The sequence below is a fragment of the Cygnus olor genome, chromosome 9 (assembly GCF_009769625.2).
Source record: "Cygnus olor isolate bCygOlo1 chromosome 9, bCygOlo1.pri.v2, whole genome shotgun sequence".
Classification (NCBI taxonomy): Eukaryota; Metazoa; Chordata; class Aves; order Anseriformes; family Anatidae; genus Cygnus; species Cygnus olor.
In genome coordinates this window covers 9879981-9894526 of record NC_049177.1, presented here as the reverse complement: position 1 = coordinate 9894526, position 14546 = coordinate 9879981, and the positions used below count along the sequence as shown (strand labels likewise).

Genomic DNA, 14546 nt, shown 5'->3' with positions numbered 1-14546 from the left:
CGCGCCTCTGGGGGCGCCCCGCCGCTCTGGGCGGCCGCGGGCCCGGGGAAGCCGTCACGAGGGGTGTTGGTGACCCCCCGCGGGTGCCAGGCGGCTGGGGGGGCTGCGTGCAGGGAGCTTCTGGCGTCCACGCTGCAAGCACCGCTGAGGGAAGCGCTCCCCGCGCCCAGGCCCGTGTTGCAGTACTGCCAGCGCCAGCGAGGCAGAGTTCTCCTTGCTAACGTGTTTGGCCCTTTGGAAAATTCTCTGACAGAACTTCTGCCGACTCGTCTCTCTCCGTGTTCATCTAGGCTTGCCCGTGCTAAAATAACCTAGGAGTTACACTGGTACTTTTTTGTCCCTGGCTCTTCTCGTGAATCCCCCAACGTCCCAGCCCAACTCAACATTAATGTGCAAACAGAACACAGGAACTTAGGTCTTCCAACTACACACACATAGCACTTTTGGTCCTTGTCACGCTGCACAGCCACATTCCATAAATATCTTATGTACCAAACCACAACAACAAAGTGAAACAACATTCAAGTAAAACACCAAGTATATTCTCATATATGTCCCTGTATCCCATCTTCTGCCAAAAACACATGCATACACACGAGAGGTCCCTGGCACCAGACACTTAGGCCAATGCACACCTACTACCACTAGCCTTTAGCCCACCTTACAAGACTTAGGTGCAGCTTTCCAGGGTAGATTCAAACTTCCAACTTCCAAGCATTTCAGCCATTATCCCAGTCCTTGGTGTACATTCAAAGCACACCCCTCCCAACCCTTTCCATGACACCATTTCCCTGCTGCCATCACAGTCCCTAATACAAACCTAGAGTGTCCTGAATGCTTTTCTCAACCCTTCCCTGACTACATCCCACTGCTCTGGCTGCCATCTGAGGAGCTAACTTGACAGCTGACATCCAAAGGGTTTTTACCGGTCTGACTTCTGTGACGTAGTCCTTCAGGACATTGTGCATGACCTAGATTGAGCAGTTGGCATCTGTAGTGTTCCAGGACCAAGCTTCAGTATCCCCATCCACAACTTCAACCTTAGGGTGTAGATGGCATTTCTTACATTTTGTGATGTGATGTATTCTTACATTTTGTGATGGAGCTAAGCACATAGGTTTGGGTTCTACCTGAGAACAACTGCAAGCCTCGAAGGATAGTTAATGCAAACTTCCTGTAGAACTGCAAGTAAATCTTACTCTTGAAAATTACAGTAATAATCTAATACAAAAATGTGATAGCAAGACTGGGTAGCTGATATGCTTCTGACCAAGGAAAGCCCACAGTGCTTTTTTTTAAGTATTGTCAGATGATCTGCTGCATTCAACTTTTGTTTTATTCAAACGCTTGACCTGAGGGTCCAGGTTTCTATTAGCGCAGTCCAAGAGGCAGATATAATTTTTCCAACCTCTGTGATTGCTTCTAGTCTATCAGCATCATTGTTCTCAGGAACGATTCCTGAGGTCCTCAGCTGTTTGTGATCACTAGGACACAGAGTAGTAGTATTAATATTAGGGTCTTGTTAGGGTCTTCCCTCCTTGCCCTCAGGGGTTTGGCTGCCTGCCTGAGCTTGAGGCCAGCTCTGATGTGTTACAGCTGTGTGACCTTGGTCAGACTGCTGAGGAAAGAGCTACATTGTGAGAAGTTTCAGCTATGCCCTCTCTGTTTTGCCCTAGGAGCTGCCTCCAAGCTCAAGACCTTACCCTTTCCTGAGCTTTGCTGTGTCTGGCCTGCTGATTTCCTGCTCTTGCCTGGGACCCACTTCATCACTGCAGAGGTCAGACAATTGCTGGGCTGGCTCTTTTTGCTGTTGCTGGACCTGTTCTGCTCTTTTTGTTTGGGTACTGTGGCATTGTGTTTCTTGTCAGCGACTATACTGCCTCTGCCTGCCTTGTTGCAAGCCTCTGCTCCAGGCTTGCCTTCCCCTGTGGAGTAGCCACTTGTGTAGCTCCCTGGTACTAACAGTCTTGTGGTGCAAGTATTCCTATTGCTTGTCTATCTCTTCAGCTGGTGGTATGTGCTGGATATTAAGCAAGTCCTGAAACACTCAATAAACTATTTCATGTGCCAGTGGAAGCAGCTTTCAGTAGCCTTTACTAGATTGGTCATTTATTTATAAAATTTATTGAGAATGTTACTTAAAAAAAAAAGCAAAAAGTTCTTATATATTTTCCTTGTGTCTAATAATAAGCTCAATATTTCAAACCTGGTGCTGTTTCAATGTACAAAATTCCTCAGCCTTGGCCAGCAAACAAGCACCTTCTCTTTACGAGGGAGGTTACAGACTACCCGTAAGCTACTTCTGCAGTTGCACACCCCTCCCTGCCCGTCAGTAAGCTGTCTGACTGACCAGCCCTCAGGTGACTGTGGTCATGGATCAATGCGTTATTTGGTCACTTAGAGTCTGAGCTTGTGTGCTAATCTCTTGATTTATAACCTTTTATCTATTTTCAGTGTAGAATGAATCTGAATAAGGTTAGAATAGGGATGTTATTTCATTTCCAGTTCCTATGAAAATTCTGCCCATGGCTGCATTTGGGAAGAACTAGACACTTCATTCAGATTAGGTTAGAATATGGCCTACGAACTAGTTTTAAGCCTTTGAGTCTTTACTACAGCACTTGAACAGAATAACTATTTAGATCTCAATGGATGGTTCATCGTAAATGTATTATATAAACCATGAGGTGATGGAGCTCCCTGTGTCAAGAAATCCTTCTGTTGTGAAAGTGGCATGTCCTAAAGCATATAATTAGTGTAGTGCTACATCTTTAAGGGAAAGTCATTGACTTACTAAATCAGTTGAAAAGGGAAAGAAAACAAGAGATGACCACGTATGCTGCTTCAGAAAGCCTGACATGAAGAAACTGGTGGTTTGGTGTTTTGTTTTGTTTTGTTTTTCCCCAGACAAGTAGGAGACCAATGGTAATGGCAAACTTGATTCTAATTGCTGTCTTGTTGGGTTTGACATATGTTTCCCTCTGTGCCATTACATGTCGGATATCATGAGAAGAGAGACAGGGTAAGACTGGAGTGATTTTAACAGTCACAGTCTAACATAATCAGAGGTGCTTGTGTTTTCTGAGCCAATGTTATCAATGAATTAATAATAATAATAATTAAAAAGGCAAACACTAATAAATACTAAATCACAGTAACTACAGAAGAAATGAGCAAAACCAAACCTTCTCACAGCTTCCAAGGAAGACTAAGACTGTCTTTTGCCAAAAAGCAATCAGAAGGAACTGAAGATGGTCAGCGTTACTCTGCAAAGCTTGTAGGCCTTCCTGTGAGGTGATCCATGGTTACCTGAGCCCCCCTGCTACCATCCCAACAAGACCTCAACAAAACATCAATTACCTTGTTTGTGCCTTTTTCTTTCCTTCTTTTCCCCCAATTCTTCTTCCATTTTGTCTTACAGAAATATCTTTAATGTTTTGTCACCCCCAAATGTCTGAGGTAGTATAAAAAAGTGACTTCAGAGTCTTGGTAAAACGGCATATAAGCATCCCCCATCCCTTGGTTTTGCCTCATCTTGCAATCATGAGTGAACAGGAGACCTTCCCATTGTAACAAGTTTTTTCCCTATGTGTTCAAAAGTATTCTCACGTGTTATTCCAGAGTGGCCACATTTTCCAAAAGGAATTCCAGTTGCTTACTGGTCTAATATGAGGATCTCTCTCTAAGACTGGCTATCTTTGCTTTGAGAAGGTCATGCCTTCAATGCCACGTCTAAGGATATCCTATTTTTACGAGCTATAGGAGGAGCTGTGGTGGCCCTTTCTTTCAAGTACACATCTACTTATGAAGAAACCAATCCCTGCTTCTTTATTTGGGTCTGTACTTGCAACTAGCCTTCCAAAAAAAAGGCATCTATGTTACCAAGCTCAAGACCTGAAGCAGTGCAATGCCATTTGTATCTTTACTGGTACAGAGGAATTCCCTGTTCTAAGCTAGAAAGTTTTTTACACTGTTATTGAATGTTGAAATACACAATTCTGAACAGTTCTTTAAGAATATTTGTTAGGCCCACCGGTGCCCTGCAACTGTGGTTACTTTATTTTTAAACTATCTGCTGCTTTACAGAAACACCTGATAACCAAGCAGGAATTTGTTTCTGGTTTGGATTCATAAGGACTTGGCAATTAATATTCCCCAGGAATTTTAAGGTGCTGGGGATCTCAGTGCAAAAGACACCCTCTATTGCTGCGAGTTTTTCTTGTTGTTGTCTACAAGCCAGTCACCCGCAATTCACTTACTTCATTTGGGTGATGAGTTTAAAAGGAATTTTCATAGACTGAATTTGTAGGACACGTTCCTCAGCATTTATTATTCAGTACAGCTTTTCTCCTTTAGAGGATGACTGTTCTCCCAGCACTTCACAAATCTGAAACAGGCTAGTGGGTGTAACTGCAATCTCTTCTCCAGCTGTGTGAGCATGCCTGGCCTAATAATTGTTCTATCTGAATAGGCGTCAAGTACGGTCATGCATTTTGCATATCGTATTAGATCTCTGGTAATCAAGTTCCTCCTGTTGTTATTAAATTGTGTAGGTATAAGCAGAAGCCATGGGGCTGATCTTTGTAACTCCCAAGTTCTGTTAGATGAGATCAATGACATCAATTCCTCCTTTTTCCAGAACCGGGCCCTAGAGCTTTTACTAGATGCTAGACATGTTCCATGTTAAGCTACTTCATATTTGTAAAAGTACCATTTTTGGTTATTTTTTTTTCCCCTGTAGTGGTATTTAAATGAACTGTGTGTGTAGACTATATTGTGGCTAATGTAAAAAATAAATCTGTTTACCGTATCTTTGAAAATGTCACAAAGCAGATTTCCAACATATGTATTAGATGTGGAATGATACTGATAAAGCTCACAGCTGTCCACCTCCTCGCTGAAGCTGTTTCCTTTTTTATGATATTGCCAAACAAAGAAATAAAAATTCTTCCAGCCTTTTCTTACAAATACAGTACCACAAATCCAAAATCAACTGTTGCTACTTTAGGCTCAGAGTTCTTGTTATTTTCTGTGAATGCCAGGAAAATCTCAGGGCCTCTTTCAGTTTAGATGAAGTGCCACTTTCTTCTTGTTCTAGCTTTCCCATGTGCTAGCCAGCTCAGGATGATGACTGTTTCCAAATCACACTGCAAGAGCTCAAAATCAAAAATCAATTTGGACATTTGAGCAAATTCTGTATTTTTGCTCCTTTCCTCTTTGGTCATCCCCCCAACTGCTCATGAGCTGCGATGTTGACCAGCACTACAGAGACTCCCACAAAGGAGCCTCTCTTTCAGAAACATGGGCTATTTTTTAGCGTGGTGGTTTAACTATTATTGTTATTAAAACAGGGATATTCTGACCTCTCCCCTTTGGATCTGAGTTGCAAACAGGACAGAAAAACTGCTGGATAACACTGGTCTTAGTCATTTCCTTGACTGCTTAATTATCCCTCCAGGCAAATACATATTACCGTGACTTCCTAGAGGTGACTTAGATCTGCGTGCCCTCCATGCACCTTTTCTTTGACTAACACATTTCTGACCTTTTGTATTTAATGAAAAATCTTCTGCCTGATGATAGTTAGATTGCTAATTCCCGTGCTGTTTTTTCTTTGTTTTGAAGCTGGAAGACTACAACTGCCTGTTTCAACAGATACTTTGTAGTTACTCCCCTGACAAACGCTTTATCTTTACTCAGAGGTCTTCTGACAGAGTCTTTTGAGAAACCAGTACAGACTCATTATTTTACCACATCAGAAAAAAAGAATATAAAGTTCTCAGTTTTAAACAATGTAATACCAATATTTGATAGCAATAAAATATACAACTGAGACAATCTTGTGTTGTACAGCATGTCTGACTTGATCACTGCAGTCACTCTGGTTTTAATATTTATGAATCCAGATTTGGCTTTTTATCTCGTCTCAGGTCTGCTGATTTTTGTGAATCTCTAGCTCATCTGTGGTGTGAGTTGGTTCAGCACCTGGGCTTCCAGGAGTGTAGGAGTTCTGCCAGAACAGGACTTTCACTTTAGTTCAGTTTGGAACAGCACATAGCAAGTAGAGATGATCTGGAATTAGCACTAAATATTCAAGCTGAATCTGAGCCAAACTGCTAGTGCAGAAACACTTGTTCAGCTCTGCACGTGTTCCACAGCTTCATTTAGGTTTACTGAGAGTGCTGCTGTACATACTTCGCTGGGAAAAAGAATTTACCTCTTATACACCCAAGTTACCCTCCTGAGTTAACAAATCAACCAACAGTCATGACCTTGGGCTGTTTCTTATAAGTATACGAATTGATGATGGAGCTGTTTTTTATTGACTGCTTCTATTTACCAAAAATATACACAAATTACCGTTTGCCTGAAAATGGAAAAATGGAATAGCAGGATACTGCTTTCTTGTGGTTCAAAGCCGTCTTGTAACTGGATTTGGCCTCCAAATCCTTTATCCTCTTTCACTGAATTACATTTCTTGAGAAACTACCTGGGGAATTTTTGTTGCTGACTGCATGGGTAACTGTGACATTTCTGTCACATCTCTAAGACAATATCTAACTTAAAACAACAGTACAGGAGTGTAAAAATGACTGTGTCAGAACTAAGTCCAGTATCCTGCTTCCAAAAGCAGCCACCAGCAAATATGTAGGGAACAGTAATAATTAAGCATATAGTGTTAGTTTCCTAGCATAGTTTCCTATCTTCCAGCAGTTTATGTCTTGGACACATCCGAAGACAGCAGTAATACCTTTGTATTTCATAGTCTTAGATAAATTTATCTTCCATCAATTCATGCAGGTGCTTTCCAAATACTTCTGGCATACACGGTATCCTCTGGTATTTCCTTATTTCAGCTCTGTATGGTATGGAAAAGTACCTCTTTGTGTTTTTTTTAATGGATCATCCACTTGCTTGTTCCAGTTGAAGCCTGTAATACTTGTGTTGGAATAGATGGTGACTGGTCAGGCCCCAGCCACCCCCCTGTGCCAAGCCTGATTTTGTAGGTGTCTGTCATGCTCCTTAGCTGTCCCTTTTCCAGGTAGAGGACTATTCACTTGCTTCTCTTACAGAACTACAGAAGTCACTTTGTACACTTTATCAACTCTGTTCTTTTCTCTCTTTCTGGTTGTGTGTGTTTGTGTGTGTGTGTGTGTGTGTGTAAGTACTAGAGTGTGTATAAAATTACATAAATATATCTCATTTTCAAGAGTGGGGCATGATGTGCTAGAGGAGATGGGAACTGCACACAATATTAGAGATATGCCTCTATTCTGTGGCATAATGTGTTTTCTGTTTTGATCACCTTTATAATCATTACTAATACTCAGTTTACTTTTTCACCACTATTGAAAACTGAACTCATGTTTTTGCAGAGGTATTATGAACTTGTTCCTTTTGGTAATAGACAGTTCAAGAGTCTGATGCATATGTATTTTTGGCTTTTTTTTTTTTCCCCGGTGCATCACTTGACATCTACTTGGATTTCAGCATTCTCTGAGTTCAGCATTCTCTGAGTTCTTCTGTCAAGCATCATAACTGTTGTTAACCAAACCACTTGGTCTCAGCAGGAAACTGCAGTGCACTGATCTTTCTCTGTATCTTTCATAGCTGTGATGAACAGAATAGGTCCCAACTCAGTCCTCTGGGACTCACTGGTAAACTCTTTTCACTGTGAAAAACCGACTCTTACTTTTTGTCTCCTAAACAGCTGTTTGTTCGTGACAGGACCATCCTCTTCATCCGTTGACAACTTAGTTTCAAGAGCTTCTAATCAGGGACAATCCTCAAAGGCCTTTGATAAATCCTAGTAATTATATGAACTGAATTTCCTTTGCTCTCAAGTTTGACTTCATTAAATACTGCCATGAGATCTGTAGGGCATGAACTCCTGTACAAAACCTGTGTCAACTGCTCCCTCCCCGGTATGTTCTATTTATTTACTTGTTCACTAATATTTTTTGATAACTTGCTTCATAATTCATGTTGGCTTTAGAGGTTTATAATTTCTTTAATTCCCTAAAAAACGGTCATTGAAATAACCACCTACCAGATCTAGGTAGCAAAGGATTTTTTAGCAAGAGACTTAATAGTTAAACTAGTTCATCTCTGAATTATCTTATCTTATAACACTGCAGTGAAGACAATCTGGTCCTGGAGTGTGGGAGTGTGGCCATGGAGGTCGACAAGCCCCATGGTTGGTGATAACATCAGACTCTTAACGATGAGGCCATCAGGAATGTAAAGAGTTTAGAGGGAACAAAGAAGGGTGATTCAGGAGACGCCTTGCCGTCTCGGGTTGCTTGTTCTCCAGCCGTTAAGGCATGGAAGTTGCTGGGGGTTTGCTGGTTGCCGGGCAAAGTTGTTGACCAATGAATAGTTAGTGGAAAAGGACTGCTGGGGGGCGAATAATATAAGAAGGGAGCCTGTCCTCAAGATGGGGATGCAACATGGATAATGAAGTTATGTCATCAGTAAAGTAGCAGCAGTTACTGATCCTAAAAGAACCCTGGTGTCCGTGTCGTCATTACACCACACGGGAGGCTTGCTAGTATTAGTGTTAATGGTTTATTCTATAACTTAATCTCCCGCTCTTCAGTGTAAAACAGAACCTCCAGTGTGTCCCTTCATCAAGTAAAAAGAGTTCTTGGCACAGAAATCTTAAGTTCTTTTGCACTGAATTCAAATATAAAAGAATATATGTATGTATTTTTTTTTTTTGCAATGGTTTTATAATCTCTGAGTGATCCCTTTAATCTTGATTTGTCTGACTGCCAGAATCTCTGGCATGCTTCCTTTTCCTCATGTCTTTGAAAAAGTGTTTACTAGTTTTCATACTTCTAGCAAGTTCCTAAAAGTCTTTTTTGGCCTCTCCACTCTGTAGTTGTTGTTTATGCGTAACCTGCAACAGTTTAAATTCCATTTCCCCTCTACTCCTCTGTTGGGCAGCACTTCAACTATTTGAAGAATGCTTCTTTGCTTCTAGTAACCCCTTTGCCATGCCATTGAGGCAAGTCAACTTTCTCTTCCAGGACGGGGTCTTTTTGAAGTCTCTTAGTTCCCAGAATGCAGTTTTCTAACCTTCCTTGCATGCGATCTGTGTTCTGAATAGTGGTCAGTTTAATTTCTAAAGCTGCAGAATTGCTCTTCACATGTGTCTTTAATGAAGAAGCTGTTGGAGCCAGCCCAAGTGATACTTGACCAACCTGCAGCATAACAAATATTTTCCACTGAGGGACAGTGGAGGCTTTCGCTTCAAACATGTCCTCCTATCTGTTTGCTGCTTTGGCTATTTCTCGATCAGGGAAAACCTCCACTTCTTGGTTTTTGACTGACTCCTGGTTAGGGAGTGTCATGTACCTATTCAGCTGCTGCAGAGGAGCAGCTGCCTCAGATAGGCAGGAATGCAGCTAGTATCTTGCAGTTATTCTGGCTGGGGTGTGGAGGGCTGGAAACTTTACAGCCCCAAACAGTCCCACGCTAGCCAGGGTGTGCGTGAGGTACTCAGTGCCTGCCTCTTCTTGGTCTTCACTGACAAGATCTCCCCAGGCCTTCATGCCTCGAGGCAGGATGCAAAGAGCTGCAATTGCTGGTGGAGGAGGAGGAGAAAGTCAGCAGTTACTGAGAAAGCTGGACCCACACAGTCTGGGTGACAAGACAGGAGACATCTGCGTGTGCTGAGAGCTGTCTGCAGTCATAGCAAGGCATCTCTGAAAGGTTGTGGAGACCAGGGGAGATCACTGACTAGGGAAGGACCAGCATTACACCCATCAACAAAAAGAACAGGGAGGATGCTGTGGGGGAACCACAGGGCAGTCAGTTGCACTTCGGTCTCTGAGGAAAACTATGGGGCAAATCCTCTTGGATGCCTTCCTGGGGCACATGAAGGAGCAGGTGATTGGGAATAACCAGCGTAGATTTACCAAGGGTGAATCGTGCTTGACCAACCTCAGGGCCTCCTAATAATGAGTTGACAAGCTCTGTGGGTGAGGGAAGAGCAGTGGCTGTCATCCACCTGGACTTGGGAAAGGCTTCTCACAGCATCTCTTACAGTATGGTTGTTTCCGTGGTGGGGCATTGCACCAGGGCTGGGTAGATGACCAGAGGAGGGACACCATGATGGCTGGGTAGATGACCAGAGGAGGGACACCATGATGACTGTAGGCTGGAGGGTGTCTTAGGAGGAAAGGCTGAGGTACTGGCCTTCGTCCTCGTTAGCCTGGAGAGGAAAAGACTTTGAGGACACCCCTATTAGCAGCCTTCCAGTACTGAAGAGCCTGTCTCTGTCTCCTCTCTTCATTGAGGTGTGTAGTTCAAGGACAAGAGTTAGTTGACCTAAACTGGGTAGGTTCCTACCTAATAGAAGGGATGGGGGGAAATTAGTCTCCCCTAGGAGGCCATTCAGGCTCTGAAATAGGGACTCAAAGGCATGCCAGTCCCAATCCTTGTGGGCTTTGAAGATCAAACTGACAAAACCCTGAGAAAACTAGCATAAATTCAGTGCTGTCCCTGTTCTGAGTGGGTGGCTAGACTGGAGCCTGAGAGTTCTTCTAAGGTGAATTATTGTGTGGCAACTTGTATATGCTATGAAATCCAACAATTCTGGAGATTCTTCAAACACCCTTGTGAGATCTACAGGGCCATGCTCACGTTCCTCTTTGTGCTTAGGCTATTGACACACAAGGCAATGCTCACCTAGCAGGTTCGGTTCCTTTCAACCGCCCCGTGATGTCTCAGTAGTTGGCATCTCAGGTTGGCTACAGGGGGTAACATTAAATGTTTGTTTTTGAGCAAAACCGAGACCTGCTGGGAACTGACAGCATCAGGCTGCTGGATGGAGGATGCAGTGCACCACGGCCGCTTGGCCTGCGTGCCTTGTGATCCCCAAACACCCTAAGCCTCTCCCCTCCTATGGGATCTTAATTTTTTTCATCCTTATGAAACCGTGCTGTGACAAGAGCCAGATGGCCTGTTACCATGAGGAGGGAGGGAATCAGTTCCTCCGTACCACAGGGCTGTGTTTTCATAGCAAATACTTTCTCGCTCTCAGAAGCACAAGGCAGCCAAGCGCATATCGCACACTTTCGCTTGCAGCCTCGTCTGAAACTCAAATTTTCTGAGGGGCCCGCGGCTGTTCCAGACCCCAACCAGTTACAAAACAAAACAGGCAGCGGGGCGGGGAGGCTGGGTGACTTTCCACGTCGCTCTGCCAGAGCCGCTCCGCCCAGACACGGCTGGGGAGGGCGGCCTGGAGGCGGGGGGGCGCTGCGGGCAGGCCGCTGGGGCCGGGTAGCGCCGTGACCGGGCCCGGCGGGTGCCCGCGGCCCTCGGGGGCAGCGCCGCGGCGTCCCCCGGCCGCGAGGAGGCGCGGGGCCGGGCCGGGCCGTGCGGTGCGCAGGCGCCGGTGCCCGTCGGGGACATGGCGGCGCTGCGCCTGCTGCGGCGGACGGCGGGGGCGGTGCGGGGCCGGGCGGCTCCTGGGGGCCGCGGGGCCGCCTCGGGGGGCCGGCCGCCCGCCGTGCCGCAGCGCATCGAGGAGAAGCGCCGCGCCGCGCTGCTGGGCGGCGGCACGGGCCGCATCGAGGCGCAGCACAAGCGGGTGAGGAGCGGGGCCGTGGCGGGGCCATCCCGCCTCGGGGCGGCACCAGGCGGCGGGGGGCGGCCCGGCCCGGCGCGGCGCGGTCAGGCGGCCTCCGGTCCCGAGCGGCCGAAGCACGGCAGCCCCGAGCGCCCTCGCCCCGCCGCGGGCGGGGGTTCTCGGTTGGGTGGCAGGAGCTGTCCTGCAGGGGAACTTCGGAGTGGCCCGTAAGCTGCGTTACCTGTTGCTCGCCGTGAGAAAAGGAGAATTTCTGTCGGCTGCGCCACCGCAACCGGCTGCGGAGCACTCGGACGAGGGGCAGAACGCGCACAAGTGGCGGCGTGGGTCTGTCGGGTGAGGTTAGGTCCCAGGCTGCCTGACACCCACCCGGGTTTGCAGGGACAGCGTGCCCCACGGCTTCACCTTTCACTCTGCCGGTGCGCGCCCCAGCCGGTCTGAGAGACGAGAGCGCAGAGCTGTAGGAATGGAAACAGGACAGAGGAAAAGGCAGATGGGAAGGACGACGGCAATTGAATTTTTAGTCTCAGAATTTAGGCAATGCTGAGGAGGGTGGCAACATCATTTCCCTGTTTCTGTTTGTTGTTTCTGGCTGGGATGTCGTTTTTGGTCCCAGCAAGGCCCCAGCGGTACTCGGATGGCCTGGTACCAGCACGGAGGCAGCAATAGCCACTCACGTGAAGACTACAAGGGTGGTCACTCTGCCTGTCAGCATTTTGCCTCCTGGAGATATGCAGCATCTGAAAAGAGTTCAAGGCTTACTGAGTGAGTTCGGGACACTGACGTACTAATATACAAGCATTTCTGCTCATTGAGGGGCCTCAAACATCATATCCCGTGTTTTATACAGATTAAACATATAGCTCATATTAGTCTGTCCTGCGTTTGTTCGCCTCGTGAACCTTTTAACCCATGTGTCAGAAGTTCTGTAGAGGAGCCCAGTTGTTTTAATGTCGTGTTGAGGCAGAGTTCCCAGAAAGAAGGCAGTCCGGGTGCACAGCTCATGCTTTGTAGCAAGCCCTGATCTCTGTAGATGGATGCTTACCTGGCTTGGAAATAAATTTGTTTGGAAGGTGAAGTTTACAAAAAGAACCTTTTGATCACTTATTGCTGCTTGGCATCATTAGTACTGAGCAAGGGCCATGCATATCTGGTTAGTTAATTAGGTTTTTGGCCCTTGCTGTACTTTTGCCTGCGTTGGTGTCCAACAGAAAAAGAACCAAAGGAACTTGTCAGAAAATCCCTGCAGGCTGTTATATTTCCTTTTTCTTTTCGCTTGACACAGTCAAATATCGTTGAGTGCCCTGAACTGTTGGTAAAGGCTGGTTTACCTGTGGAAGGGCTCCATGTTTAGGAATAGAACAAAGGCCTTAATATCGTTCAAATGTGTAAGCAAAAATAGCTGTGATGCTATTATATTTTGTTGAAAAGACTCTGAGATGGTTTCCTTTATCTTGTGGCAGTGCTGCTCAATAGCCAGCCTTCTTTTCAAAGCCTGGCTTGCGTTATCTTTGTTTTTAAGGAGGATAATCACTATTTCCAGCTTAGGGGTGCGCAGTTCCTTAGCGGGGCCAATATAGCAGATCAAGTGAGGGACTATTTCATTGAAGTATGTCCACTGATGGTCAGCAAACAGAGCCAGAACCACCTGATGGCTGCATTAATTGTTGATTGCTCCATTTCAGGGAAAGCTGACAGCAAGAGAACGAATTCTTCTGTTGCTGGACCCTGACAGTTTTGATGAATATGACATGTTTGTGGAACACAGATGTTCTGACTTTGGGATGGACTCTAGTAAGAATAAGGTATTCTGATTTCATATAACTCTTTTTTCTTTGTCCTTTGCTGTTTAGCCAGCCAAGTGGTTGAAAATAGACTCCTCTGTTCACACACAGCTTAACTTACTGTTTTGGGTTTGGAAGGGGTTTGCAAATGTCCTTTTGTCACTTGTAATTTCCTTTTAACTGTTTACATGGTTTATTTTTCTATTGTTTAAACTTGATAACTTTTTTAGAAGATGATCTGTTTGGTTCAAATATCTCCTTGGATATTGTCTTAGATTTGTATTTTAAGTAATAGAGGAGTGCTGCAGGGCTTTGTGGTTACAATTTTCTTGGTCAAGTCAGATATAAAACTCATGTACAGGTAGATACTTCTGCCTCTCTACAGGTATCATTAGAGTTATAGAATGAAATAATTCAGATCTATATTTATGCTTGCCAAACTACAGAGTCATAAAACCCTTTAGGGCCTTATAATTTGATATGTCTGGAAATTCAAGCAGTTAATACTGGTCTGCTAGCAAGCTGCAATCTGCTTCGCTTACGCAGTTTTTGATATGTGGCCCTGTATCCTGAACCAACGTGGTACATGAGGTTTGTCATGTAGAAGAACAGTGTGTGGTTCCCCAGAGTCTCTCACAGTAACATTGATGCCTGACAAATCACTACATGGGAAAAGTATTTTGTTGCAGTGTAATACAGAAGTGGCTGACAAGCATGCTGGGATGTGTAGGCGGCTAGTGCAGAGGAGCCTGTTCAGCGTGAGTCTTCCTGTAGCAGAAGGCCCTCTTTCCTGCGGGTTGTACTGTTTTGGGATGTGGTGAGAAGCTGCTCCATGTGTGTCGCTGCCCCATGCTGCATACAGTGGCTACAGCTTCTGTTTATGCGCTAATTCAACCATTGATCATTCTGTAGTCCTTCAAGTTCCAGCTGCATGCTGTGGGCGAGGGAGGGATCAGCAGGCTTCCACCATGAGCAGCTGGGGCACGGGAAACTGGCAGAGGTGAAGGACTTGTTTTAATTTCTAGTAGCCAGCTCGCTGGTGGGACTCAGTGCTGGGAGGGGTGTCATGCTAGATGTTCTCTGCTCTGGTTGAGTGCAGGAGCAAACGCCTTCTTTTTTTTTCTTTTTTTTTTTCTTACTGTTCCCCAGCAAATTGAATGAACTCC

General features: G+C 45.3%; 1 protein-coding gene across 2 annotated transcripts in view; it reads left to right on the top strand.

Moving 5' to 3' along the window:
- Positions 1-11384: 11384 nt before the first annotated feature.
- The window catches only part of PCCB (propionyl-CoA carboxylase subunit beta), a 28737-nt gene continuing 25575 nt past the window's right edge, over positions 11385-14546 (top strand). Inside the window, exons 1-2 of one of the 2 annotated variants that reach the window (XM_040566490.1) lie at positions 11385-11599; positions 13282-13401. In XM_040566490.1, the coding sequence (XP_040422424.1) occupies positions 11420-11599; positions 13282-13401 (300 nt within the window). In that variant the 5' untranslated portion in view covers positions 11385-11419. Of the gene's footprint in view, positions 11600-11951; positions 12362-13281; positions 13402-14546 lie in introns of those variants that run through there. The other variant, XM_040566491.1, reaches the window with a different exon arrangement.